Source organism: Nesoenas mayeri (genome assembly GCF_963082525.1).
Source record: "Nesoenas mayeri genome assembly, chromosome: 3".
Taxonomy (NCBI): domain Eukaryota; kingdom Metazoa; phylum Chordata; class Aves; order Columbiformes; family Columbidae; genus Nesoenas; species Nesoenas mayeri.
In genome coordinates this window covers 1,959,638-1,984,439 of record NC_137544.1, presented here as the reverse complement: position 1 = coordinate 1,984,439, position 24,802 = coordinate 1,959,638, and the positions used below count along the sequence as shown (strand labels likewise).

Genomic DNA, 24,802 nt, shown 5'->3' with positions numbered 1-24,802 from the left:
CTGGAGATTAGAAAGCAATTCTGTGCAGAGAGAGCGGTCAGGCATTGGAATGGCTGCCCAGGGAGGTGCTGGACTCACCGGCCCTGGAGGTTTTTCAACTGAGATTGGCCATGGCACTTAGTGCCATGATCTAGTCAATGGACTGGAGTTGGACCAAGGGTTGGACTGGATGATCTCTGAGGGCTTTTCCAACCCAGTCCATTCTGTGATTCTGTGATTCTGTGGGTGTCAATTTGAACTGGGAATTCCATAGGGTGAAGAAATGTCCATAACCGCGTCGCTCCTCGGTAAAGGAAAGAGGCAAAAGGGAAAATGGTTTGGCTTGGCTTGGTTTTGCTGGTAGCTTTGTGGAGAGAGGACATTGCGATTCCTCCGTGCTAAAGATCACTTCTTTTAAGAAGAACAGAAAACATACAGTGATTACTAAAAAATTATTTGTGAAAGCATTCTTGTTACTAATTTTAGCTGTATTTTAGCAAACTGATGTGAAGAATATCTGCTTTGCATTGAGATCCATTGCCTGAAGTCTGTTTTGCTGCATGGACAATTTGTGGCATCCAACTAAGACCTTGTCTGCAATTTTCATTTTTTTCCCCCCCGAGTGCAAAGTACAATATGGTACAATTTGTCTTTAAATACAAGATACTACAGCATCTGCAAAGAGCACAAGTTTTCCTGCTGTTTCCTTGGAGATGTTACCACTTGAATTTCAGTTCTCCTGTAGGTTTTATCTGAAATAAAAACGCAGCCAGAAGTTCTTTCTCCATTGGAAGAGGAGCTTAATTTTGCTAGTTTTGGTTTCAAAATAGACTTCTTCCATCTGGGAACCCACTGCAAGGTTAAGTCTCCAACATATTGCAAAATGTTGACTGCTTTCTAGAGAGAAGCGTGTAAGGGAGATCTGCTTTGAAGGTCTCTCGCCGGACTCTGTCTCATTAGTACGGTGTGGATTTTAGGAACGCTTCGTTGCGGTGTTTTCTTTAACAGTGTCCTTTCTTCAGCAGGATTTTCCAGTCTTGCGCTCGATGGCTACATCAGCACCAGCCAAAGTGCATCTTCAGGGGGTGGCCCCTGGTCCTCACTGATGTCTGTCAGGGCTGAAACCTTCACAGGGCTCCTGGTGGTGAAGTAACAGAGTGGGTGGTTGGATTTCTGTACTCTCCCAGTCCCCCCTGCCATGAGCAGGGACATCTGCACCAGCTCAGGTTGCTCAGAGCCCCGTCCAGCCTGGCCTGGGATGTCTCCAGGGATGGTTCATCCACCACCTCTCTGGCCAACTGGGCCAGGTTCTCACCACCCTCAGCACAAACAATTTCTCCCTCATGTCCGGCCTGAATTAGCAGCTCTGGTTAGAAATGAGCAGCAGCCATCGTGGCGTGGGGGTTGGACAAAGTGATCTTTAGTAGTCTCTTCCAACCCAAACCATCCAATGGTTCTGTGATCACCTCTGGCTGTTCCCTACCCTGGCACTGAGCGGGGACATCTCACACTGGTTGTTTTAGGACAGCCCAGTTCCTAGAGACCCCAAAATTATGGTGCCCCCATAACCTGCTGTATGGCAGAGCCTTGCTTTGCACTATTGACCACTGGAGATATTCCTGTCTCTCCAGATGTGTGAGGCCAGATGTCCATCTCTAATACACCTTTCAGGGAGTGAATTTGGGGAGCCAGATGAATATGAAGGGGTCCAGGAGTCTCTGGCTGATGATTTGCCACAGCTTCAGTTTGAAAATGCGTTTAACTCAAGCCAGATTAAGGTAAATTCAGATAAAAGTGTTCATGGACGACATCCAAAACAGGCAATACAGTTACGAGTGGTTACGAAAAACAGGAAAGAAAAAAACCACGCTGTATGACTAATCTGCTTTTAGTGGGGTTCCATTAGAAACGCCTCTCTCCTGTCCAGCTGATTTGCTGCCCATCCTGATCAAGGTAGTATTCGCCGTTTCCTGACGTCTCAGGCTGTGTTCCTGACAGCCTCGCTGATTAGAAACCTCTTTTCTCCATGGCAAAGCGTGGTGGCTGCCAAGGCCAATTTTCCCTTTGTCCACACTCCCTGGGGAACTTGAGGCATAATCTTTTCCCCCTGTGCCTCTGGTTGTTTCCTTCCCACGTGTAACCTGGTCAACGCTCTTAATTAAACGTTACTCCAGATGCCGATGGCCCCTTCGTTAGGTCAGGTGTCGTGTCTTGGACTTGCCCGTTTCTTGCTTCGAGGAGGTTGAAGCTCCTTCCCCCTCAGCGGTGAGTCAGTGGCATATCTGAAGTGTTCGCATTTCTATATTCTGTACTGTAAAATCACTTGCTACAAACATGTAAATGGGAAACAAGTGAGTAATCAATGATTGCCTCCTGATTAAGATCAGGAGGACCATAATAATCAGGTCGGGGTGACTGATCCCAACGTCTTTCTCCTAAGCTCACTGCAGCAGCCAGGAATCCACAATCGCAAGGCTGCGAATAGACATTAAACTAATACAGCCTATTTTCTGTGGTCTCCACCAGAGAGAAAATGGTTGATTATCACCGGTGACTCATCTCCCAGGCTGTTGGTGCTGCTTGAGCGCCGGCTCATGTGTTTTAGGAAACTGTGCTGCTCTTGCCTTCGCCTTTTGCGGCTGGGGAGAAAACAGAGGTTCAGAACTTAGAATCACAGGATGGTTTGGGTTGGAGGGACCTTCTCAGCTCCCCCAGTGGCAGCCCTGCCATGAGCAGGGACATCTTCACCAGCTCAGGTTGCTCAGAGCCCCGTCCAGCCTGGCCTGGGATGTCTCCAGGGATGGTTCAGCCACCACCTCTCTGGCCAACCTGGGCCAGGCTCTCACCACCCTCAGCGTGAAACATTTTTTCTTCATATCTAGTCTGAATCTCCCTCCTTTAGTTTAAAACCATCACCCCTTGTCCTATCACAACAGGCCCTGCTCAAAAGTCTGTCCCCATCTTTCTTCTCAGCCCTTGTTAAGTCTGGAAAAGCCGCACTAAGGTCTCCCCGGAGCTTCTCTTCTCCAGCTGAACACCCCAACTCTCTCACCTGTCCCCAGCAGAGCTGTTCCAGCCTCGGGTCATTCCTGGGGCTCCTCTGGCCCCTCTCCAGCAGCTCCATGTGTGTCCTGTGCTGAGGACCCAGAGCTTGACCAGCACTGCAGGGGGGTCTCACCAGAGCGGAGCAGAGGGGCAGAATCCCCCCAAACCTGCTGCTCACGCTGCTGGGGACGCAGCCCAGGACACGGGTGGTTTTTAGGGGCTGAAGCTGCATGTTGGTGGCTCATACCCAGTTTTCACCCCCAGCACCACAAGTCCTTCTGGGGGCTGCTCTCCATCCCTCCATCCCCAGCCTGGACTGATTCCAGGGTTGCCCCGAGGCATCGCAGCAGCATTAAATTCACCTGCGATGAAGAACATTAACGGGAGAAAAGCTGAGCCGGCGTATAAATCAGCTAAACTTTCAGGGCACATTCAACAGCACTGTAAAGTATCCTAATTTCCCTGTGTAAACAGCCTTTTGGTCACCCTAGAAGTAATAAATTACTCGAGTAATCAGCGTCTCGTAATTCATATTGGATGTTGATTCATGGGCTGATTCGGAGATTGCCAAGTGCTGAGTTTTACTCGGGAGACCTTAGGACGAGGCTCCGAGGTGGTGCTGGGAGGATTGATGAGGTCTGGGGGGGCTCCCTGGGGTTTTCCTTCCAGCGCCGCTCGGTTATTTTTAGAAATGCCAATCTTACTAAGCTATTAATAAGAAAAGAAGTGGCCCGAGATAAGTGGAAATATGGGAACGTTAATGAATTGTCTCTCTGATGTTTGTCTGCTTCAGATTGATGGCCTTCGGAAAAAAAATTAATTAGGGGGATTTGGAAGAAGCGACGGATAAACCGTACGAGGGGATTGGTGCTGTGGAATAGCTGCCATGTACAATCCTCTAGTTCTTAATGAATTTCAATTTTGAAGGTTTAATAGTGTAACAGCTTTGAAAACAGGCTTGATACTATAATAACTAGAGTCTCGGCGCAGGCGTGAACGGGAATGTTGGTGTCCTTAAGCAAGGACGCCACTGTGAAAGCTGGAATTCTGCACGGCTGTTTGATGGGAAGCTTTTTTTTAATATACGGATCTTCGTAAGATATATTTTGATAATGAGACTGTAAGTTGTGCGTAATACAGACCAGAGACGTCCACCTGTCCCAGGTGAGTGTGTTGTGGAAAGTGGGGACCTACCTTGGTTCTTTAGGGTTTTCGTGTGGTCTCCATCTCCCGGAGCTTTCCCTAGAGGAAGAACTGCTAAAGCAAACCCTACACAACGTCTAGTGGAGTTGAATGCTTGAGGATTTACTCCTTTGGGCTTCTTCCTTCCTCCACAGCCCTTTTCCCACTCTCAACCCAAACTATCCCCCAATTTATAAAACTGAAATTCGATTGGGTAGGAAGCGTTTAGAAGTCAGATTAACGCTGAAACGAAGGTGATTTCCATCCTAGTGACTTACAATACACAGCAGTACGAGTAGTGTTGAATCAGAACTGTGGGCAACAGCAGTTTTCAGGGGTTTAAAAAATAAACATGGTTTTCTATCGCAGGATTCTTGCTCTCTGATGCTGTTCTTACGCTGACCGCAAGCGATAATCCTCCTTTTCAAGGCTGCGCTGGAGGTTACGGCCTTAAAGCTTGTTCTTAGTCAAAGCTTTAAGCGCCGAGTCCGTTGACTTGTGGGTTTCATCTTTGTCATGTTCGTAACCCAAATCTGACGCGCGCTGGCAGCCCAGCTTTGCAACCGCTGCTTTAGCCGAGAATTACATCTGGCTTAAGGCAGGCTTATCTCCGGTGCGCTTTGTCAGTCTCTAAAGGCTGTAATCGAAAGACTAAGACTCCTCCCTGGTTTAGCAGTCTGGCCCAGCTGATCCGAGCAGCGTTTGCCATCATCCTACCCGAAGCGGGGCGGATATTAATGAAGCAGTGAGTGATTTTCCTTTAAAAGCACATCCAAACCAGGACTGCACAGAATTAATGTGCTGCTCAGAGCGCATTAGTTTGCGCTCCTAGGGAACAATTCAGAGTTTCCCAGCGTTTTGTTCTCCCTGCTCTTGGAATAAACAGGTTCGGCTGAACGTGTCTTCTGATCATAAGGCTCTTTGCTCTTGGGGTTGTTGAATTTACAGCCAGAAAAGGGAGAAGATGTGGCAGGTTTGAGCAGAATTGCACCGATGGTGTGTAAAACCATGCAACGTTACACTCAAACAAAGGCAAATCTGAGGTCCCCGGCACTGGGCACCCAGGAATCATCATGGGTGATGAACCGGGGAATGATGCGCAAGGCGAGCGCGGCTGCACGGCAGCTGCCTCGTGGTGTATGTAGTTAAATATCACTCCATTGGGAGAGGACCGGTGGGAGAACGGTGTTTAATCGACTGTGGAGTCGGTGACAAACGCACCAGGAGTGCATTTGGAAGGGGAGATGAGCGTTTGCGAGGCGAGTTTTGGGAAGGACGGTTGGGATTCTGGCGGCACATGTGGAAATGAGGGTGCAGATGGGGTGGGAAATGGTGTCAGCCGTAAATACGCTGGTTTCTACCCCTGGTTTTGCCGCTGTGCGGATTCGCTGCTCCGTTTAAAGCTTGGATGCTTGTGACCCTGGATGCTTGGAGCCGGGATGTTTGGGATCGCAAGGTACGTCCTTCCCCCTAGAAACACAATCTCACATCTGGACGTTTGACTCAACCAACCAGAATTAAATATTCACATGGTTTTGCGGCCCGTTCGCGAGGTTTTTGCGCAGAACCCGAGTTGCGCCGCCTGCTCTTCGCACCAGGGAGGACGTGCCCCCCACACCGAACCCAAAGAGCAAAGTAAAAAAGCCGAGTGGCTTGTTTATCATGAAGTCGTTGCTCATTTAAGGTAATTTTCTGCATGAGTGGTGCCTTTCTACTCTTCTGATGTGAGCAGGGTATTAGTATGCAGGCTTGGGTAGCTGAATGGTAGACCCTGGAGGCATCACTCCATTATTCAGAACTCTGGGGAGGTCTGATCTGAAATGTCTGTTTTTCCATTTTCCAGCATTTGTAATTGCATGTATGTTTTCTTTGCCTTTTGTTGGCTTTGTGTTTGCTTTTTCTTTTACTTATACCTGCTTTGAATTTGCATGTTTATTCCCTTTCAAAAAGAAAGCCCCCGCAAACGTAAATTACGCTAACACCATTTAGAACATGTTACTCCTCAGATGTCCATAAGGCATTAAAATGTAAAAAACCCTCGGTGGTTGAGGCCAGTGGACGGACTCGCAAGCTTTGCCGAATTTATCATCGCTTCTTTTCGGCAATAACCAACGCTCGAATTCTGTATTCGGAGTATTCTCTCCTTTTGGTGTAATGATGCTGCTCCAACCCCTAATGAAGTTTTCCCTTCTCATCCTCTTACCATTCCATGTAGGCACCTTTATCTGTTTCTATTTGGGGTGGGATTGTTTTGAGCTCTATTTTGAGGCCGTATCTCCCATTTTGTGGTCCGGAGGTGTCGGCACTTGCCGGGGTCCCTTTTGGGAGCCGGTGCCCACAGAGACTCTGGCAATACGGGGCTTTTGTCAGCAACTGCACAGCACCCACAGGAGGATCTGGGACAAATAAATGTCCCCATATTCCTCCCTCGAGATCATTACGATGCACCCTTGTGCCTCTTGTCTCTCACAGTATATTTGCTTCAGACTCTGCCCAAAGAACACAAATAGGCTGCAACGGCTTGGGTGGATTTATCATTTCTGCCAATGCTGGGTGTCCTGGGGAAAGGAGTAAATATGGAGTAAGGATGCAAACGTCTTCTCGATCTCCAGGTGTTTGTTGCCCAAGGACTTCTGGAGTCAGAGAGGGTGTCTCTGCATCTGATGTTTCTGCTTTTCCAGTCTGGCCACCTACAACAACTGATAAACTTCTCTCCCCATCCCTCTCTATGAGGTTTTTAGGGTGGGTGAGGCAACCCTTGTACCTTGAGCCTGGGAGGAGGAATCGCTGTGTTTAGGTGAAGGTGGATGAAGGATAATCCATTCAAACCTTTCCTCTTGTCCCCTTGAGGGTTCGTTTGCCATTGGTTTGACTTTGCTGCTTGACATCCCATAATTACCCCCTTCTGACCCTAATCCTGTAGCAAGTACTTCAAATTGCTCCCTTAAAATGGCACCGGGGAGGAGTATGTGAAATGTAACGTACAATCAGTGCTGAAATATTAGAAGTCCTGGGTCCTCCTCCTGCGAAATGACAGAAGCATAAAGCTTCTGCTGGGATGTGCTTGAACATATTCATATGTTGTGGGTCCTTTATGTTTCCTCTAAACAACAACTCGATTGTTCTGATGTTGTCCTCTAATTTTGGTGATTATCTTTAGTAACACAATGACCGGAGAAATTGAGGCCGGTGCTTTACAATTACTTGAAGTACCTGAGCAATTAAATTACAATGCAGATACCTTTCTCTTTTAGTAGTTACATATGATGCTGAAAAACAGGGGCAGAAATGTTTTCCGTCTTCCTTTTAAAAATAATCTTTGTGAGCTGAATTATATGTATGCAGGCGCAGTTCTGGGAAAGTTCCCATCTGAAATGTTTCTGTTCTTTCAATGCGTGTGTCATCTCCTATAGAGATCTAGGAAATGCGGAGAGAGGCTGGAACAGAGGCTGCCAAGACAGAAGGTACAAATGGGTGAGTGTGGCAGAACCACACGCACGTTCCAGGTTGCTCAAAAGGACTTGGTGCCCCTGGAAGCGCCCGGCACCACCGGCCAAAGCCCTGGGTGCTCATCCAGGAAGGGACAAGTGTCACAGCCCAGAACGGAGCCAGCAAAGAGATCTGCTCCGTGCTGCTGTCATCCCCGGCCGGGCTCAGGGCTGTTCTGCTTTGTGAGCTCCTTGCCCAGTCTGAGGTTCAACAAGGCCAAGTGCTGGGTCTTGCGCTTGGGTCACAACAACCCCATGAACGCTGCAGGGTGGGGAAGAGCGGCTGGAAAGTGCCCAGTGGAAAAGGACCTGGGGGTGTTGGTGACAGCGGCTGAACATGAGGCAGCGTGTGCCCAGGTGGCCAAGAGGCCACCAGCATCCTGGCTGGTACCAGCACTGGTGTGGTCAGCAGGCCCAGGGCAGTGACCGTCCCTGTGCTGGGCACCGAGGAGGCCAAACCGCCAATTCTGGGGGCAGTTCTGGGGCCCTCACACCAAGAAAGGCCTTGAGGTGCTGGAGCGAGTGGAGAGAAGGGAACGGAGCTGGTGAGGGGCTGGAGCACAATGTGATGGAGCGGCTGAGGGACCTGGGGGGTTCAGCTGGAGAACAGGAGCTGAGGGGAGACCTTCTGATCTCTGACCTGCCTGAAAGGAGCTTGGAGCCAGGGGGGTCGGGCTCTGCTCCCCAGGAACAAGCGCCAGGAGCAGAGGAAACGGCCTCAAGTTGCGCCAGGGGAGGTTGAGGTTGGATGTGGGAACAATTTCTTCCCCAAAGGGCTGTGGGGCATTGAACAGGCTGCCCAGGGCAGTGCTGGAGTCACCAGCCCTGGAGGGTTGGACAGACGGACATGAGGTTCTCAGGGACGTGGGGCAGTGCCAAGGGTGGGTTAATTGGCTGGGCTCAATGATCTTGAGGGTCCTTTCCAACCAAAATGATTCTAAGCCCTGAATCTCCTGCTCGTCTTGGTGAGAAGTGTTGAGGTTGTGCCAAACTGACATCCTGTCCTGGCCCTAAAATGTCTTGCTTTGACTCCATGTGTAACATTACTCCTCTTGTTAGTTTTGGGGTTTATTTTTTAAAAGATATGCCTCCTCCTGTCCCAGGGATGTCCACTGGCTTTACGTGTGATTTTCCATGTTACCATCCCCAAACCCCAGCTGTCCTGGCCACCACCGCTCTGTGCCCTTCACACGCCTTCACTTTCCTCCAAACTTTACAGCAGTGGCACATGCGGAGAACAGTCATTGCCTCCAACTTCACTTTCTACGGACACAGCAGAGGTTGGTGCTTTCAGTACTAGTGACATTTAACAGTGAGAGCATGTAGCTTATTTATTTTACCTCCATAACCTGAGTTTCTTGCATGACGAAGGGACAGGAGTTGGACTCAATGATCCTTGTGGGTCCCTTCCAACTCAGGACATTCTGTGATCCTACGATAAGATGGGGCTACCACAGAGTATTCCCTTTATTCACAGCAAAGGAATTGAAGGTATATGTCTATCCCTAGCCTGAATCAGCTGCCAAAAGGACAGGGACAGCACCTTTGTACTGCCACATCGTCCTCAAAGCGCTGGCCTTTTGCACATTGTCCTTGTCACCCGTGCTGGTGGCAGCAGGTGAGCTCCCTCCTTGCTTTAGCGGATCAGAAAGCTCCGATGCCGCGGGTGAGGCTGCCGGCTGCTCCAAGGGCAAGGACCAGCAATGCACAGCCCAAATATTTATGCGCTGTTAGGACTGCAAATTACTTTTCAAGCACTCCAAGCTGGCTCTATAAATACAGCGCTCTTGCAGGGAAGAGCTTTTTTGGCTGCAGTATCTGCCGTGACGTCTGTCAGCGTTATCTGTTTGTGCGGGCATCAGAAAAGCAGACTAGCTTGGCTTGTACCAACAGGATTGTCTCCTTATCTCTGTACAGAAGATGCTTGTTCGGGGAGGTGGGGGATGAGATTGAATTCCCCTATCGCAGGTGCTTGCCCTGTTCAAACCGAGGTCCGTTAATAAGCACCCTTTCCTTTCGGCGTTTTGTCACCTGTGCCAACCCCGTCTCCAGCCGCCTCTAAACCAGCCTCATTGCTAATTCACTCCCCACACTGAAGAGGTGCCTGGAACCGCAGCCAAATCCGCGCCAGCGTGCCTCGTTTTCCAAAGCCGTAGGTTAATGCCTCCCTGCAGCGCGATTTCACTGTAGCGTCGCTCCATCCCGGTGACGTAGCAGCCTTATCGCCACACTGTAAGGTCTGGCACCGCCGCCGTCCCCCCCCGCTATAACCTAATTACTATGCAGCAAGATGATCAGTTATTTCTTCTTTATTTTTTCCCCTAGACCAGGTCTATTTGTGTTCTGTCAAGTAGAAAATTAACATGGACACAGGCCAGGGATGTTTCACGCCTGAGTGAGCCGAGGCTGAAGGTGGCGGTGGGGAAGGCAGGCTGGATTTCTGAATGGTAGGAGCGGGTGATGTCAAGCGTCGCCGGCCCGTTTTGTTACCCACATCGTCAGAGACATCAAGTAGCTGGGGAAGAGACGGAGAAAAATCACCCGTAGCGTGCAGAGTCCTAATGAACCGCCCATCTCGGTGTGCTTTGTTCAGAACGAAGCTCAAGGGTATTTCTGCGGAGCAGGTAAGGGGTGTTGTCTGCAGCGAGAGGCTGGCTAGGATTAACTTATATTAACTGCTTGAATTCATTGTTTGCCACACCGGAGGCTTTTCCAGGCCTCCTTGCGCTGCAGAGACTCAAACATGATTGATGCTGGAGTGACCCTCTCCATGTCCAAACACGCAAACGTGGAGCGCCATCAACAACTTTGCAAGAGGGACAATAAAGCAAATACATGTGAAAATGAGAAGAGATTGTAAGGGATTTTTCCCTGCATGGGTGTTCTCACTTGGTTTTGATCAGTTGCATTATTTTATTTTTGGTTTAGTTTTGATGCTTTTTGTTAAAAATACGTGTGGTGATAACCTTAAGGTGGAGCCATCTAAACTGCTGAGTGTGCCTGTTGCTTGCAGGAACACATCACAGGGATTCCTGCTGGGCATTTGGGGTCTTTCTGCCCTTTTCTCACACTTATTTTACTCACCAGAAGTCACCAGAGGCTCTTAGGGACGTGGTTTAGTGCTACATTTAGGTTATGGTTGGTCTGGATGGGTCTCTCCCACCCAAAATGATTCTATGATTAACCTCTGAGGTAGCAATCAGCAGATCAAACTGCAGATCTACAGGAACCTTCTAAGTTGTTCTTGAGTACAGAGCCATCGTATTTATAGCATGAATTATCTCGTTCTGATGAGTGAGAGGGGAAGTTCAGAAGAAGAAGCTGGTTCTGACCGCAACCTTCCTGCACTGCTCTGAGCAGCCTGAGCTGGTGCAGATGTCCCTGCTCATGGCAGGGGTGGCACTAGGGGAGCTTTAACAGCCCCTTCAACCCAAACCATCCTGTGAATCTATGAAGAAGCAGGTACATGAGGACACTGCTGATTTAATGGCAGGTCGGCTCACTCACGAGATCGCCGAGTGTTTCTTCATTGGCGTTTAAAATCTCGTAGCCCATAGGAACAGAATGGTGAATGGCTCACATGCTGGCTGAGTCATCCTAAATCCCCCATTTCTCAGCAATTCCTCTCCAGCTGGGTCAGATATTTCAGCAACCGTCTCTGGAAGAAGCCTCGAGACATTACGTAGCATCTCACGAACCTTTCACTTGACGAATTTGGGGTTGAGTAGCAGACGCGTTTCACTGTCCCTGTCTCTCTCTGTGCCTGCTGGCAGCATTTTGTTAAAGCGTACGAGAAGTTACGATATTAACTCTTCAATATTTAATTGTTCTTGGTTGAGAGTGGGCAGATCTGTCAGCTCCGGCTTCATCGCCGCGGTTGACGGCGGTGGTGGGTTTCTCTCTCCTGACAGCGGATGCTTTGGGTGCAGCTTTGGGCAGGCCTGTGTAACTCATTAATGAAATAATTGCTTCTGTAATAAAGAGATCAATGAGATGTAATCTCACCATCTGGACGCTGTAGGACGGGTCTTCGCTGCAGACTTGCTGTTTAGAAACCAGTTCTAGCCCAGGGAGCTCCTGTGTGCATCCCAGAAGCTGAATGATGTAAAATCAGCTCTTCTATTGTAGCGTTAGATTTCTTTTCATTGTTTTTACATTAAGAAAAAAAACCCTATTGGTGACAGTCTTTGTTTTGATATTTTGCCTTAAGAACAAACCAGAAAATCCCCACACAATCCATTTGTGAACATTATAAAGCTTTTGCTGTGGTTTTTCCTTCGCCAACACGCAAATTGTGCAGTGTGATAGGGTAGGAGGAAATAAATATCATATATCTGCTCTGCTTCAATAAAACTGCATAAGCAGTTCACTAAATTAAGGTATTTAGGAATTCTTACAACTAAAATACCTTTCCAGAGCGGGGATGGCACATCTGTACCCCACAAAGCCCTCAGGCACGTGTGGCTCCCACCCTGTCCTGTCCATCCCCAAATTTGCCCCATTAACTCATATTTGGTGCTTCAGTCTTTGGCAAACCCTACCCTGGCAAATTAGAGTTGTCCTCCAAAGCTGATGTCCCCAAACATCTCTTTTTCACCTTGAAATTGCTCCATTACGTTAGGATTTGTCACAGCTTGTGTTCACCTTTAACGCCAAGGTGGTTCTACCAGGAGGGCGCTTTGTGGATTAAAGATCTCCCTGGATTAAGTATCTCTGTTTGAAAGGACTGAAGTTAATGCGAGGATACTGCCCTTTACATGCAGGAAAAAAGGAATCTTCAAATGGGTCAGATCCCAGACCATGCCAAGCCATTCTAGATTTAAATTAAATTAAATCTGTAGTGTATAAAGAGCAAGTTGCAAAGAGGAAAGATCTCCTGTGCTGTTTTCGTAGCGTGGTTTCTTTAGTTATATTGATCAAGCCCAAGACTGCGAGTCGGAGGATCAGCTCCATCAGAAAGCAACTGTATCTCTGCGTTCGCATCAAATCCAGAGCATGTTTAAACAGCCTGGGGGGCGGATTTGTTGGGGGCATCGCTGGGGATATTCAGGGCTTTGCTTGTGGGTCACGGCTTCAAAAATAATCCAGTTTGGAACCTGCGAGGCCGTGGGTGTTGGGTGATGGTGAAGCGGAATCCGCGAGGCCATGGGTGTTGGGTGATGGTGAAGCGGGTTGGTGAGCTGATGAAGGAGCTTCAAAACTCGCGTTTGATCGCAGAATTGCTTTGTGATTTCAGACAGTTGATCTCGGCTCTTCTTGCGGGACGTGGTGATGGCAGCACCTCCCTGCTAGACATGGTGCTGTGAAAACAATCATTTAAAATCTCTGGGAAGGGCCACACGGGAAGAAAGCACAAGTTGCATTTGACGGGGAAAAAAATGAGGTTTTTCAGGCACGGATTTCTCTTCCAGGTCCAACAACCAGACTAAATACAGGTTATTCACAGTTGTGGTTTAATCATTTAGACCTCATTAGAGAAAGGATTAAGAAACGCTTCACACACGGCGCTATTAACAATCGTGTGAGTACATGAAGATGTGTCCACATCACAACTCAATCGCCGCCGCGATGCTAATTGGCTCCTTGTGGTTGCTGTGGCAGCAGGAGGTCATGAAATCCCAAATTCACCCATCCCTGGATTTAGTCTCTCTGTGGGGAAAACACTCAACCCCAGCACTGGGATGTTATTATGGGTGCAAAAATATATCAAAAAGAGCTCCCAGTGCTCCATTTTTGAAGCAAATTCATTGAAATAACAATATTTTCAATGACCTTTAAAAATAAAACAATCATATTATTATTTTCCACTCCCGTTGCCTGGATTATGTTTTGTGCCGACTGCCAAAGTATCGGTATTTCTCAGTAATTCTCAACAGAATCTTGTTTTAAAAGTGAACAGATCTGTGTTCACTCCTTTTCAGAGGATTTTTATCTCCAAGTATCTTCAGGAATTTTCAGGAAATGAGTTACCAATTATCTCATCTTTAAAACAAACCATATATCTTTGCCGCAGGGGTAGATGTAGAGATTGTTCCTTGGTTTCTGCAGTTAATAACTGTTCTTTCTGATTGCTCTGACATGCCCAGGTTTTCTCAGCGGTGATAATGTTGGTTTCTCTGTCTCCTCAGTGCTGGTAACCTTGTTGGTTATCTCATGTCCTTTGCCCGTTGTTGCCGTTCTCCACGGTCGGTTCCCAACAATTCACGTGAAACGGCCTCGTGTTTTCCCTGCAGATAAAATCCAGCATTGTGGAAAAAGCGTAAATGCCAAAACAAACTCGTCGGAGGTTCTGGATGGATCTGCTGCACATTCTTAACTCATGCATCAGTTCAGAACGTGGTGTGTGGCTTTTTGGTCGGCACCCAGTACACGACAGACAAGAAAACGTTCTCTTGTCCTATTTTCCTACTGCGCTCATGTATTTGAAACCCAGTTTTGACCCTTCCTCATGTAAACAGGTCCTAGCACGTGTTGGCTTTGCTTGAAATCTGATGCAGAGCCTAAGTTTGGATAGCAGAGGGTTTCACAAGGAGATTTTGACAGCTGGCCAAGTGTCTTCTTGGCCTTGGTGGAAGTCAAAGCAAGGACTGTAAAGAAAAACCTAAAAACCTTGGTTTCCACCAAGAACGGTGGTAAAAAAGAGGTTTGTGTTTGCTCACTTGCCATCAGTTTCAGGCTCCAAGTCACCCAAGCCCAAGTTTTGAGAGATTCTAAAACGTGAGGTTCGTGCTCTCTGAACGACAGCCTGAGACCTCGTGATGCTTTGGCAGCCTTGCTCCGGTCACGGGAGACACACTCGGAGGCCAAGGAGATTCTCTGAGGCCTCTTGTTTTCTTTCTTCGCTCTTCTGGCTGTGTTGGAAATGCAGATGTTTATGGTCTGTCCTGTGGCAGCGGCGCCTTCCAAGCCCCCTGTGCCATCGCTGTGTTTAACCCATGTCTGTAGGAGTCCTGTACGTGACCACGGAAGCTTTTCTGCCTTTCCTCTCTGAGCCTTTTCAAAACTGACAAAAATATAGAATCACAGAATCATTTTGGTTGGAAAAACCCCTCAAGATCATTGAGTCCAACCGTTACCCAACCGCAGCACTGCCCCATGTCCCTGAGAACCTCATGTCCGTCTGTCCAACCCTCCAGGGCTGGTGACTCCAGCACTGCCCTGGGCAGCCTGTTCCAATGCCCCACAGCCCTTTGGGGAAGAAATTGTTCCCACATCCAACCTCAACCTCCCCTGGGCAACTTGAGGCCGTTTCCTCTGCTCCTGGCGCTTGTTCCTGGGGAGCAGAGCCCGACCCCCCTGGCTCCAAGCTCCTTTCAGGCAGGTCAGAGATCAGAAGGTCTCCCCTCAGCTCCTGTTCTCCAGCTGAACCCCCAGGTCCCTCAGCTGCTCCATCACACTTGTGCTCCAGCCCCTCACCAGCTCCGTTCCCTTCTCTCCACTCGCTCCAGCACCTCAAGGCCTTTCTTGGCGTGAGGGGCCCAGAACTGCCCCCAGGATTTGCGGTTTGGCCTCCTTGGTGCCCAGCACAGGGACGGTCACTGCCCTGGGCCTGCTGGCCATACCACAAATATATTCCAGCCATGGCAGCGCGTTCCCCTCGCAGAGCATCAGAGCATCGCTGTGCCAGCAGCAACGCTGGCAGCCGTGGGGAAAACACCCTTTCTGATACCAAGAGCAGCAGCCTCCATTGTCCCAAATCCCAGGGCCTGGCTTGAGACTCGCTGCTGATTCTGGGTGAAATCCATAGCTCTTTGGCCAATGTAGCATCCCCCTTTCCCATTGCATCTTCTAACCACAGATCCTGTTCTCGGCACCCTTGAAGGACAGTCCTACCTACCCGAGATCCTCCAGATAGTCTGGGTGTCCGCGCAGTGAGCAAAACACCAAGCCAGGTGCTTAACTCCCCCAAAAAACCTTAAAGAAGTCTCGCCGTCACCAGAATTGCAGCTGGAATGTCCATGGATTGAGGCAATTCGGAAAGTTCAGCTGACTGGTTCTCTGCCACGTACACAAGGTCCCACTATCTGCTTCGGAGGAATATCTGGAGGGGAGATGAAGGTGCAACACACACTATGCCTTGACCGCGCATCTTTGGAATAGAATTTAGTCATTGCCAAAAGCTGCGGGCGCCTGTGTTGGAGCCTCTCATGTGCCTCAGTAAGTCTCCACAATGGAAATTTTATGAACTATGATCCCGAAAACAATCTCATTTTCACTTAGTTCTGTGACCAGTGAGCCACAGCGAAGGAATCTTGGAGGATGCTCGGCCTGGGCGATGTTTCTGCGCGGCGGGGCTGAGTCGGGTGGATTTATGGGCTCTGCGCAGAAAAGGTCACGGGCAGGAGGTGCTGCGTGTGAAATCTGATTTCTGCCCTCCTCCGGGTAGCAGTTCCGTGCCGATCACTCATCCTTCTGGGCTAGAAAGGTGTTTAACCCCAACGCTTTGGTCACCTTTCTCTGTCTCCTGCTACATGCAGACTTTTAAAAAATTTAATTAATTAACTTTGTGGTTTACATGTTATGTTGCAAAGCCACGTTTGGGGTTTTATCAGTAGGCTTCACCATTATTCAGGCGCTTCCAAAGGAAGAGAACAAAAGGCGATTAAATTATCCAGCAGCCGTTGCCAGAGGATGTGTCATTTGAAGATTGCGGCGAGGGACGCGTCCAAAAAGCTGCGGCTGGCCCGTGGCCACGGGTTTCCATCCATCCAGGCAGGCGGGACCGGAGCCCCTGCGCTTCAGCGATATCACCAGCCGTGGATCTGGAAGAGGTTGGTTGAAAACTGCTCTGCTGAGTTCAAACTAAACTCTCCTGCACGGTTTGATACGGAATATTTAAAATTTAAAAGCCTGTTTTAAAGACAACAGGATGAGAAATGCAGCTAATTCTGGCTTGGAAAGTCAAAAAGCTCCTTGGGCCAGATTTTGGCCTTAAGTGGCCAATCTTGCTGGAGAACAGGAGCTGAGGGGAGACCTTCTGATCTCTGACCTGCCTGAAAGGAGCTTGGAGCCAGGGGGGTCGGGCTCTGCTCCCCAGGAACAAGCGCCAGGAGCAGAGGGAACGGCCTCAAGTTGCCCAGGGGAGGTTGAGGTTGGATGTGGGGAACAATTTCTTCCCCAAAGGGCTGTGGGGCATTAGAACAGGCTGCCGAGGGCAGTGCTGGAGTCACCAGCCCTGGAGAGTTGGACAGACGGACATGAGGTTCTCAGGGACATGGTTTAGTGGTGTGATGTTAATGGTTGGACTCGATGATCTTAAAGGACTTTTCCAACCAAAATGATTCTATGAATGTGTGAAAATTCATTTCACACTGAAACTCAGAGCACCCAGAATGAGGACAGCTCTATCTCATGCCCTGTCCCCTTCTGCATGTTTTCAAATTCCATTATCAATATAAACCAACAATCTCCCAAATAGCAGAAACGAGTGGGTTTGAGTTTGTTTTTTATAGTGGTCTACGGTAAAACCAGGATTCACTGTCGTACCGAGATTCTAGATTAGACAAACTCTTCTGTGCTTTACAGTTTCCTAGCTACACAAATATCACACTAAAAGGCAGAGAAATTACCACTCTTCATTCAAAACCCCAGAAATGCAGAAGGATGATGTATTTTGGGACGCTCCTTTAAAATCCCATGGCCCAATTGCGTATCTCCCCTTGCACTCAGTGGTTGGCAATCACTGGCCAGCATTTGCTCCCTCCAGAAACATTTCTTTCCAGCTCCTAAAGAATAATTCCTTTCCAGCAAGCAGAGACACGAGTTGCAGTGTTGGCAGGAATGATCCTCATCCCTCAAATGCGCTTGAAAACATTCTTGAACTTGGCCAAAGAGCCATTGACAGACCCCCCTGCCCCTTCAGAGGGTGAACTGTGTTCGATCTGCACCTGGAGCTCAGCTTGTGGTTTCGTTTCCCCCAAAAGGCACCAAAACCTCCCCATGAGCCAAACTGATGCACGAGTGAGGGTGAGATGGGATTCACTTCAGCTGCTCTGAACCCAAAGGCTTTGTTAAACCCAGCCTACCATGTTCACTGGGATGTCATGAACATGGAGGTATCTCCTTGTAGTCAGGGTATGTCAGGGAAATCACAATCAGAACAGAGGGTGTTCTGAGAGCAGCATGGCACAAATGGGAGAGAAACGGGGTGACATCTACAGACTTCTTCAAGACAGAAAACACCGCTAAATAGAATATAAGATCTGTGGGACACTAATAACTGCCTGTAAATCACACAGAAGGAATCCATCACATCTGCTTTGTGAAATTATCACAACTGTGTACAAATTCAAAGGCCAAAAGAACCCGAAGTTACAGGATTGTCCTGCTGAGTTCTGATCATGTAGAGAGTACGAACACACAGTCCTAAGAAAATCAGAGCTACAGCTCTTAAAAAAACGTCATTTTGTCTGTTCACGAGTCATCCAAGGGGTAAGTGCTGATGCCCAGCATGGACTCAGTCCTTGTCCATCAAGCCTACCTGAAAGGAAGGTCCATGTGTGGCACAAATTCTCTTCCCAAATCTTTGCTGCTCTAATTTATAGCAAACGCACAACAGAGCAGGTGGGACGTGTTCTTCCCACTGCTCCAAGTCACACCCGTGCCTTCCAGTGACAAGAAATGTCACCCAAGAAGTAGCACAAAAGAAAAACAGAATCACAGAATCATTTTGGTTTGAAGAGACCCCCGAGATCATCGAGTCCAACCATTAACCCACCCCTGGCACTGCCCCACGTCCTGAGAACCTCATGTCCATCTGTCCAACCCTCCAGGGCTGGTGACTCCAGCACTGCCCTGGGCAGCCTGTTCCAATGCCCCACAGCCCTTTGGGGAAGAAATTGTTCCCCACATCCAACCTCAACCTCCCCTGGGCAACTTGAGGCCGTTTCCTCTGCTCCTGGCGCTTGTTCCTGGGGAGAAGAGACCTGATACTTGAGCCCCAAGTGCTTCCATCAGCTGATCCGCTACACTGAATGAGATCACATCTTTTGAGACTTTTTTTCCCCAAAAGCCTCTTGCCTTAAAAATGTTCCTGCAGCACTGGAGCGAGCGACACCTCCCCAGTTAGAGCTGGGCAGCGGGGAAGCCACCCTGTGTCTTCATGGCAGCTCTCAGCTTGAGGCACCTTCCGTCTCCTCTTCACAGAACACTTTCCTGTTGAAGGACAGCAATTTTGTGCCAGGAGTTACTGCTGAGATGACGGCTGAGATGCTTCGCGAAGCGGCACAGCCGGGGACCCCTGGGGCGCAGGGCCGGCCAACTGCATCATCACTCTTGTTAATGGCTTGAACCCGTCGCCCTCGAACCAGGAGGAGCTGGCGCTTAACTAGAGCCGCTTAATAGTTCTGAGATTAATGGAGGTGGCGCACAACGCTCTGGCACAGCCTTTAAAATCCACACCTTTCCTACGGGCTTCGGAAAAAAAAGGGGAATGTTAAATAACTCTGATCGAGGTGTTAGTAAAACTGTCAGCTGAATTACTCAGTTGTCCTTTACCTTCAAGAGGGTTCTTTGGCTTTAAGTTTGAATCTTGTTGAATCATAGAATGGTTTGGGTTGAAGGGACATTCAAAGCTCCCCCAGTTCCCCCTGCCATGAGCAGGGACATCTGCACCAGCTCAGGTTGCTCAGACCCCGTCCAGCCTGGCCTGGGATGTCTCCAGGGATGGTTCAGCCACCACCTCTCTGGGCACCTCTCTCCTTTAGCCGGGTGTTCCACGCCACGTGTGGGGTGGCTCTGCTGCTTTACTGCCAAAATCTGTATGTTGTGCCCCAGCACCTCTGGCTGATGAACCCAGAGGATGTTTTTTTATGCAAAATACTGTCAAGGTGATAGTTTAGAGATCCTGACCCTCCCGGGCAGGGATCAGGAATGGACCAGTGAATGTGTGTGCGGTGAACTTGGGATTTTCCTTTGCTCCGGGTTCCTGCTGAAGCTGAGTGAATTTGGATCCCTTCGAGATGTTTTTAGCTGAGGACACTGCTCTGCTATCATGTCACAGGTGCTTTGCCACTGCTCAGAGGGAAACTTGCTCAGGTGTTCCCCAGTTTGGGGTTCTTTGTGGCTTTTCAAGCTCTTCCCAGCTTCAGTTGGAACGAGGAGCACGAAGCCACCTCAGGTCTGGGTTTCAAGTGTCTGTTCCATACCTTAAATTAATAAACTGCTTCTGCAGGGTTTTGGCCGTGGTGTTGTCTGGAGCTGCAGTGCTTAAGCCATTTGGTAGCTATTCCCATGTGCGTTCAGGAAATAAATTACCACTAATTTAAACAAGTCTGTCCAAGCAGCGATGGGTGCAGTTGCTGCAGCGCGGTGTGGGCAGGAAGGGGTTACCGGCTGCTCCGCTCGCCCCCTGCACAGGAGACTCGATTCCTGGAGAGCCATTTGTGAGCACCAGGAACCCGCTGGAGGGACCAGAGGAGAAGAAGGGGGCTGCTTGTGATGGAGTAACCGCGTCCTCTCTGTCCTCCTGTCCCTTCCCACCAGCTGCGCTGACGGCGATGCCGTATTACTCCTCCTCCCTCCCCTAGTAATTAATGTCTGTGAGTAATTAGCCAAGGTGAGGAGGAAGGCTGGACCGGTCCTGCCTCGCTCAGTGGGGCCGGGCTTGCCCGGGGTCTCATTAAGTAAGGAAGGAGAAGGACGAGGCTGTTTGAGGACCGAGGCGTTCAGCGTTGTCCTTTTCAACGAGGAAATTGGATTGCGGCAGCGGAGCCCACTTGTTTTATCTCAAGTGGAGCTGAGCTCATTTCTAGGAGCGATCGGACGGGGTTTGTGGGGTTTTAGAGCCCTTCAGTTCCTGGTAATGATGCCGGCAGCTGGGCCGCCTCCTCCCTACAGCCTGTTCTTGGGGTTTTGTTCTTCTCGGGGTGCTCTGAACTCTTGACTCACGTTTCGCTGTTGTTCCCGTGTCGCTTCCTCTCTCCCTCGCAGCCTTTCTCAGGACAAAGGACGCGGCGTGTAATTCAGGGTAGACAGAACAGCGATGTTCCTGCATAAAAACATTGTAATTAGTCCAGATGCTAACGAGTAACCACCCCCGCTCCACGGCAGCTGGGGAGGCCCAGTGCCCACTGTTCAGAGAGGCCGAGCTCTTTTCGGCACCGTCACTCTGCGGAAGTGACTTTCCAGCCTGGCTGATCTGTCATTAATTAAACCTTTTTGTCGTTCTTCTCACAGGTGTTGGCACGAGGAACTACTACAGGAAGATCGGCTACGAGCTGGAAGGGCCTTACATGGTGAAAAAGCTGGAGTGATGCCCCAAGAGCTCCTCAGCCCCACCAGCTGCTGCTGGGAGAGGAGAAGAGACAAGACTCATGCTGGAAAGAAAGCTCAAGGTGACGAACTTAGGCATAAAACCAAAACCTGCCCATTTCGAAGGACTTGCTTAAGCCAGAGCCACCGGCAGCAAACGCGGCGTCTCCTCCGGGGAGAGCGGTTCTCCAGGAGGTTTGTGTGAGCCTGGTCTGCAGGACACTCGGTTGCATCGCAGCAGCGCATAGGTGAACTGAAAACGTTGTTTCTGTCGTGCTGTCAGCGAGCTTTTAGCGTTTTGGCGTTGAAATTGTGTGGGTTATCCTGCAACATGATTGAATTATCTCTGTGTATTTATTTCTGCCGGGCTTAGCTTTTTCCTGTCCATCCCAAGCAATGCCAATTGATCCTTTTGCAGCAGGAGGCCGTGAGGGCTGGAAACATCACCTTGGTGGTGATAGGAATTGAGGTTAAAACTTGAACTGACCGTGGTGGTGACACACAGCAGTGGAGTAACAGGTTAGAAGGGACCTCTGAGGTCTGTTGTCCAGCCCCACTCAAAGCAGGTCCAATTAGATCACGATGGTGATGCTTGAATAGCTCCAAGGGTGGAGATTCTACAGTTCTGTAACATTCAGTGGATGGGGATGGAGAGTCCACAGTGTCAAGGTCTGTGTTTCAATATTAGGCCACCATATATTGAAAAGGTTTTTGCTAATCCTAGAATCATTTTGGTTGGAAAAGACCCCCAAGATCACCAAATCCAACTGTTATCCCACCCTCGGCACTGCCTCATGTCCCTGAGAACCTCATGTCTGTCTGTCCAACGCTCCAGGGATGGTGACGCCAGCACTGCCCTGGGCAGCCTGTTCCAATGCCCCACAGCCCTTTGGGGAAGAAATTGTTCCCCACATCCAACCTCAGCCTCCCCTGGCGCAACTTGAGGCCGTTTCCTCTGCTCCTGGCGCTTGTTCCTGGGGAGCAGAGCCCGACCCCCCTGGCTCCAAGCTCCTTTCAGGCAGGTCAGAGATCAGAAGGTCTCCCCTCAGCTCCTGTTCTCCAGCTGAACCCCCAGGTCCCTCAGCCGCTCCATCACACTTGTGCTCCAGCCCCTCACCAGCTCCGTTCCCTTCTCTCCACTCGCTCCAGCACCTCAAGGCCTTTCTTGGCGTGAGGGGCCCAGAACTGCCCCAGAATTGGCGGTTTGTCCTCCCCAGGTCCCAGCACAGGGACGGTCACTGCCCTGGGCCTGCTGGCCACACCAGTGCTGGTACCAGCCAGGATGCTGGTGGCCTCTTGGCCACCTGGGTACACGCTGCCTCATGTTCAGCCACTGTCACCAACACCCCCAGGTCTATTTCCAGCACCTGCTCTGCTGCTTCTCCAGCCCATAACCCAGTGACCGGTGCACAAGGAGGCCGGGTGGCAGCGGTGCCCTTGGCAAGGTGACAATATCTGACACCCACAAACCTCCCTTACCTGCACAGTCGGGTTCCTCAGCCAAGATCTGGCCGCAGGGGATCCCTCCTGACCATTCCCAGCTCTTCCTCTCTCTGTCCCACAGCTGGAAAGGGCTTTGGGGAGGGTTGGTCCCTCCCAGTATGAAGGTGGGAGCTCCTCTGATCCTCCTGGTCCTCCCAGGAGATGGGTGTGATGGTCGCCTTTTCCAGGCGTCGGGAATTCTGCCAGGAGCGATGGAAACATTAAAGATTCTCTTTGCAAACAGAGCCTGGATGTGGGAGCGAGATGAGGTGAAGATCTCGGCACCTTTCTCGCTTCGCCTCCACCCTTTGGTGGGGTGGGGACAGCCCAGGACATACGGGTGCCCTTCGACATCGGCGATTCAGTGTTTTCTAACTTGAGTTAACAAAATGAGATGGGACCAGCCAGAGCTCTGACCTCCTCTGCTGCTTTTTTATCGCATTTCAATCAAAACCAGGGTTGAAATCCCAAGCAGCGGCCTGTAGAGAAGTTGACATTTCAGGTGTTGCTCTAATCAATAACTGGCGGGAGCTTTCTGGAAACTTCGTCACTAACGAGCGCTCAGACGCACGTGATTAACTCGGCGGAGCCGTTTGGGGCGGAAAGCTCGGTAAATGCGATTCCGCGCCGTGATCTATCGCCGGGCAGCGCTGCGCTGACGGCTGCTGACGCACGAAGGCTGGAGACAAGGAGAAACCTGCAATGAAGCCGTTGTTATTGAAGGTAAATGCTGGTGCCCTGTGTTTTTTAAGGGTTGGGGAGTGAGAAACCACAGACACGGTGGTTGGTACCAAAACCCCGAGCGTGTTTGAGCCTCCTGCCCTGTTTGATTTGAAGAGACGGAAGCCGGTGCCGCTTCATTTGTTTCACTGATTTTTTTTTTAATCCTCCAAAATAGTGGTAAATGGGCCACGTTAAACTCCTGACACTGTTCAAGCAGCAGAGACAGAAAAGGACGTGATTTCTGTGCTAAACGTCTTCCGCAAAATTTGTCGTCCCGATGCCGCTGACATAATTATGAATCACTCTGACGCCTTCAGCTCTGACAGCCCAGGGTTTGGGTTTTGTGCAGGTACTGACCAGAAAAATCTCTTCCGTGTGTCTGAAAGCACGGCCCTCCGGCCACTCCAGGAAATATCAGATACGTTTTCTTTTGGTTTGTGTTTAAGGCCAATGTGTTTGGAGTTAACCAGCAGCTTTATCAAGAAATAAAGCAATTTGGGGGGGATATTATTTTTAGCTTCCCATCAGCGTGTTCTTTCTGGGGTGATTTCACGCCGCACTGGCTCAGCAGCTGCAGAACTCGCCGGGCTTGTCTGCACAGGCTGGGGTTTGAGGTGTGATGGATTGATTGGGTTGTTGGATACAAACACAGGCGAAGGAAGAGCGGGTCCATTACAGGAGCTGGGCACGGGGCGTTCGTCCAGCGTGGGGCCCGGCGCCCGCATCGCCGCGTTCAGATTTGCAGTCAGGAGCCAAAATGAAAACAAAACAACCCAACGCAACGAAAACGCAGTTCGCACTAAAGCTGCTCCGGAGGGATTTGGGCTTTCTTGTTTTGTTAAGTACATCAGGCAACAACAGCAACGAAGCCACGAAGTCTGGTGAGATTTTCGACACCTTTAGCTGCAAAAAAAGGGAGGCACAACGGAAATGGGAGATACAACGAGGAGAAAAGTGGCTGCGCAGATCACTCCCGTGGGGACGCTTGAAGCTTTGTGGTCACCTCTTGAGCTAAATGTCATTAATATGTGGTGGGTGGGTATCCAAATAAGAAGTTTTGGGCAGTGATCATGACGCACCGCTTCTGCAAGGCAACAAATCAAATAAAACTTGAGGTTTGTGTGGTTATTTCCTCCTCCCATCGCTTAAAATTCACACTCCTGGCTCAAGAGGAGCAGAGGCCTTGCCCTGAGCACGCAAGGAGGAAGCCAAGACCTTTAGAGCAACAGGACTGGTGAAGGGACTTGAACACAAGCCCTATGGGGAGAGGCTGAGGGAGCTGGGCTTGTTTAGTCTGGAGAAGAGGAGGCTTAGAGCTGAGCTCAGCACTCTCTAGAACTACCTGAAGGGCAGTTCTAGCCAGGTGGGGATTGGGCTCTTCTCCCAGGCATCAGCAATAGGACAAGGGGCCATGGGCTTCAACTCTGCCAGGGGAAATTGAGGCTGGAGATTAGAAAGCAATTCTGTGCAGAGAGTGGTCAGGCATTGGAATGGCTGCCCAGGGAGGTGCTGGACTCAGCGGCCCTGGAGGTTTTTCAACTGAGATTGGCCATGGCACTTAGTGCCATGATCTAGTCAATGGGCTGGAGTTGCACCAAGGGTTGGACAGGATGATCTCTGAGGGCTTTTCCAACCCAGTCCATTCTGTGATT

General features: G+C 49.8%; 1 protein-coding gene across 2 annotated transcripts in view; it reads left to right on the top strand.

Moving 5' to 3' along the window:
• Positions 1 to 24,802, top strand: part of ELP3 (elongator acetyltransferase complex subunit 3) — a 120,639-nt gene that overhangs the window by 81,557 nt on the left and 14,280 nt on the right. Inside the window, exon 15 of one of the 2 annotated variants that reach the window (XR_013921975.1) lies at positions 20,871 to 21,193. Coding sequence is in view for 1 of the 2 variants with exons in the window: in XM_080341950.1 (XP_080198076.1) it covers positions 20,871 to 20,947 (77 nt within the window). In the remaining variant the exon portion in view is untranslated. Of the gene's footprint in view, positions 1 to 20,870; positions 21,260 to 24,802 lie in introns of those variants that run through there. The other variant, XM_080341950.1, reaches the window with a different exon arrangement.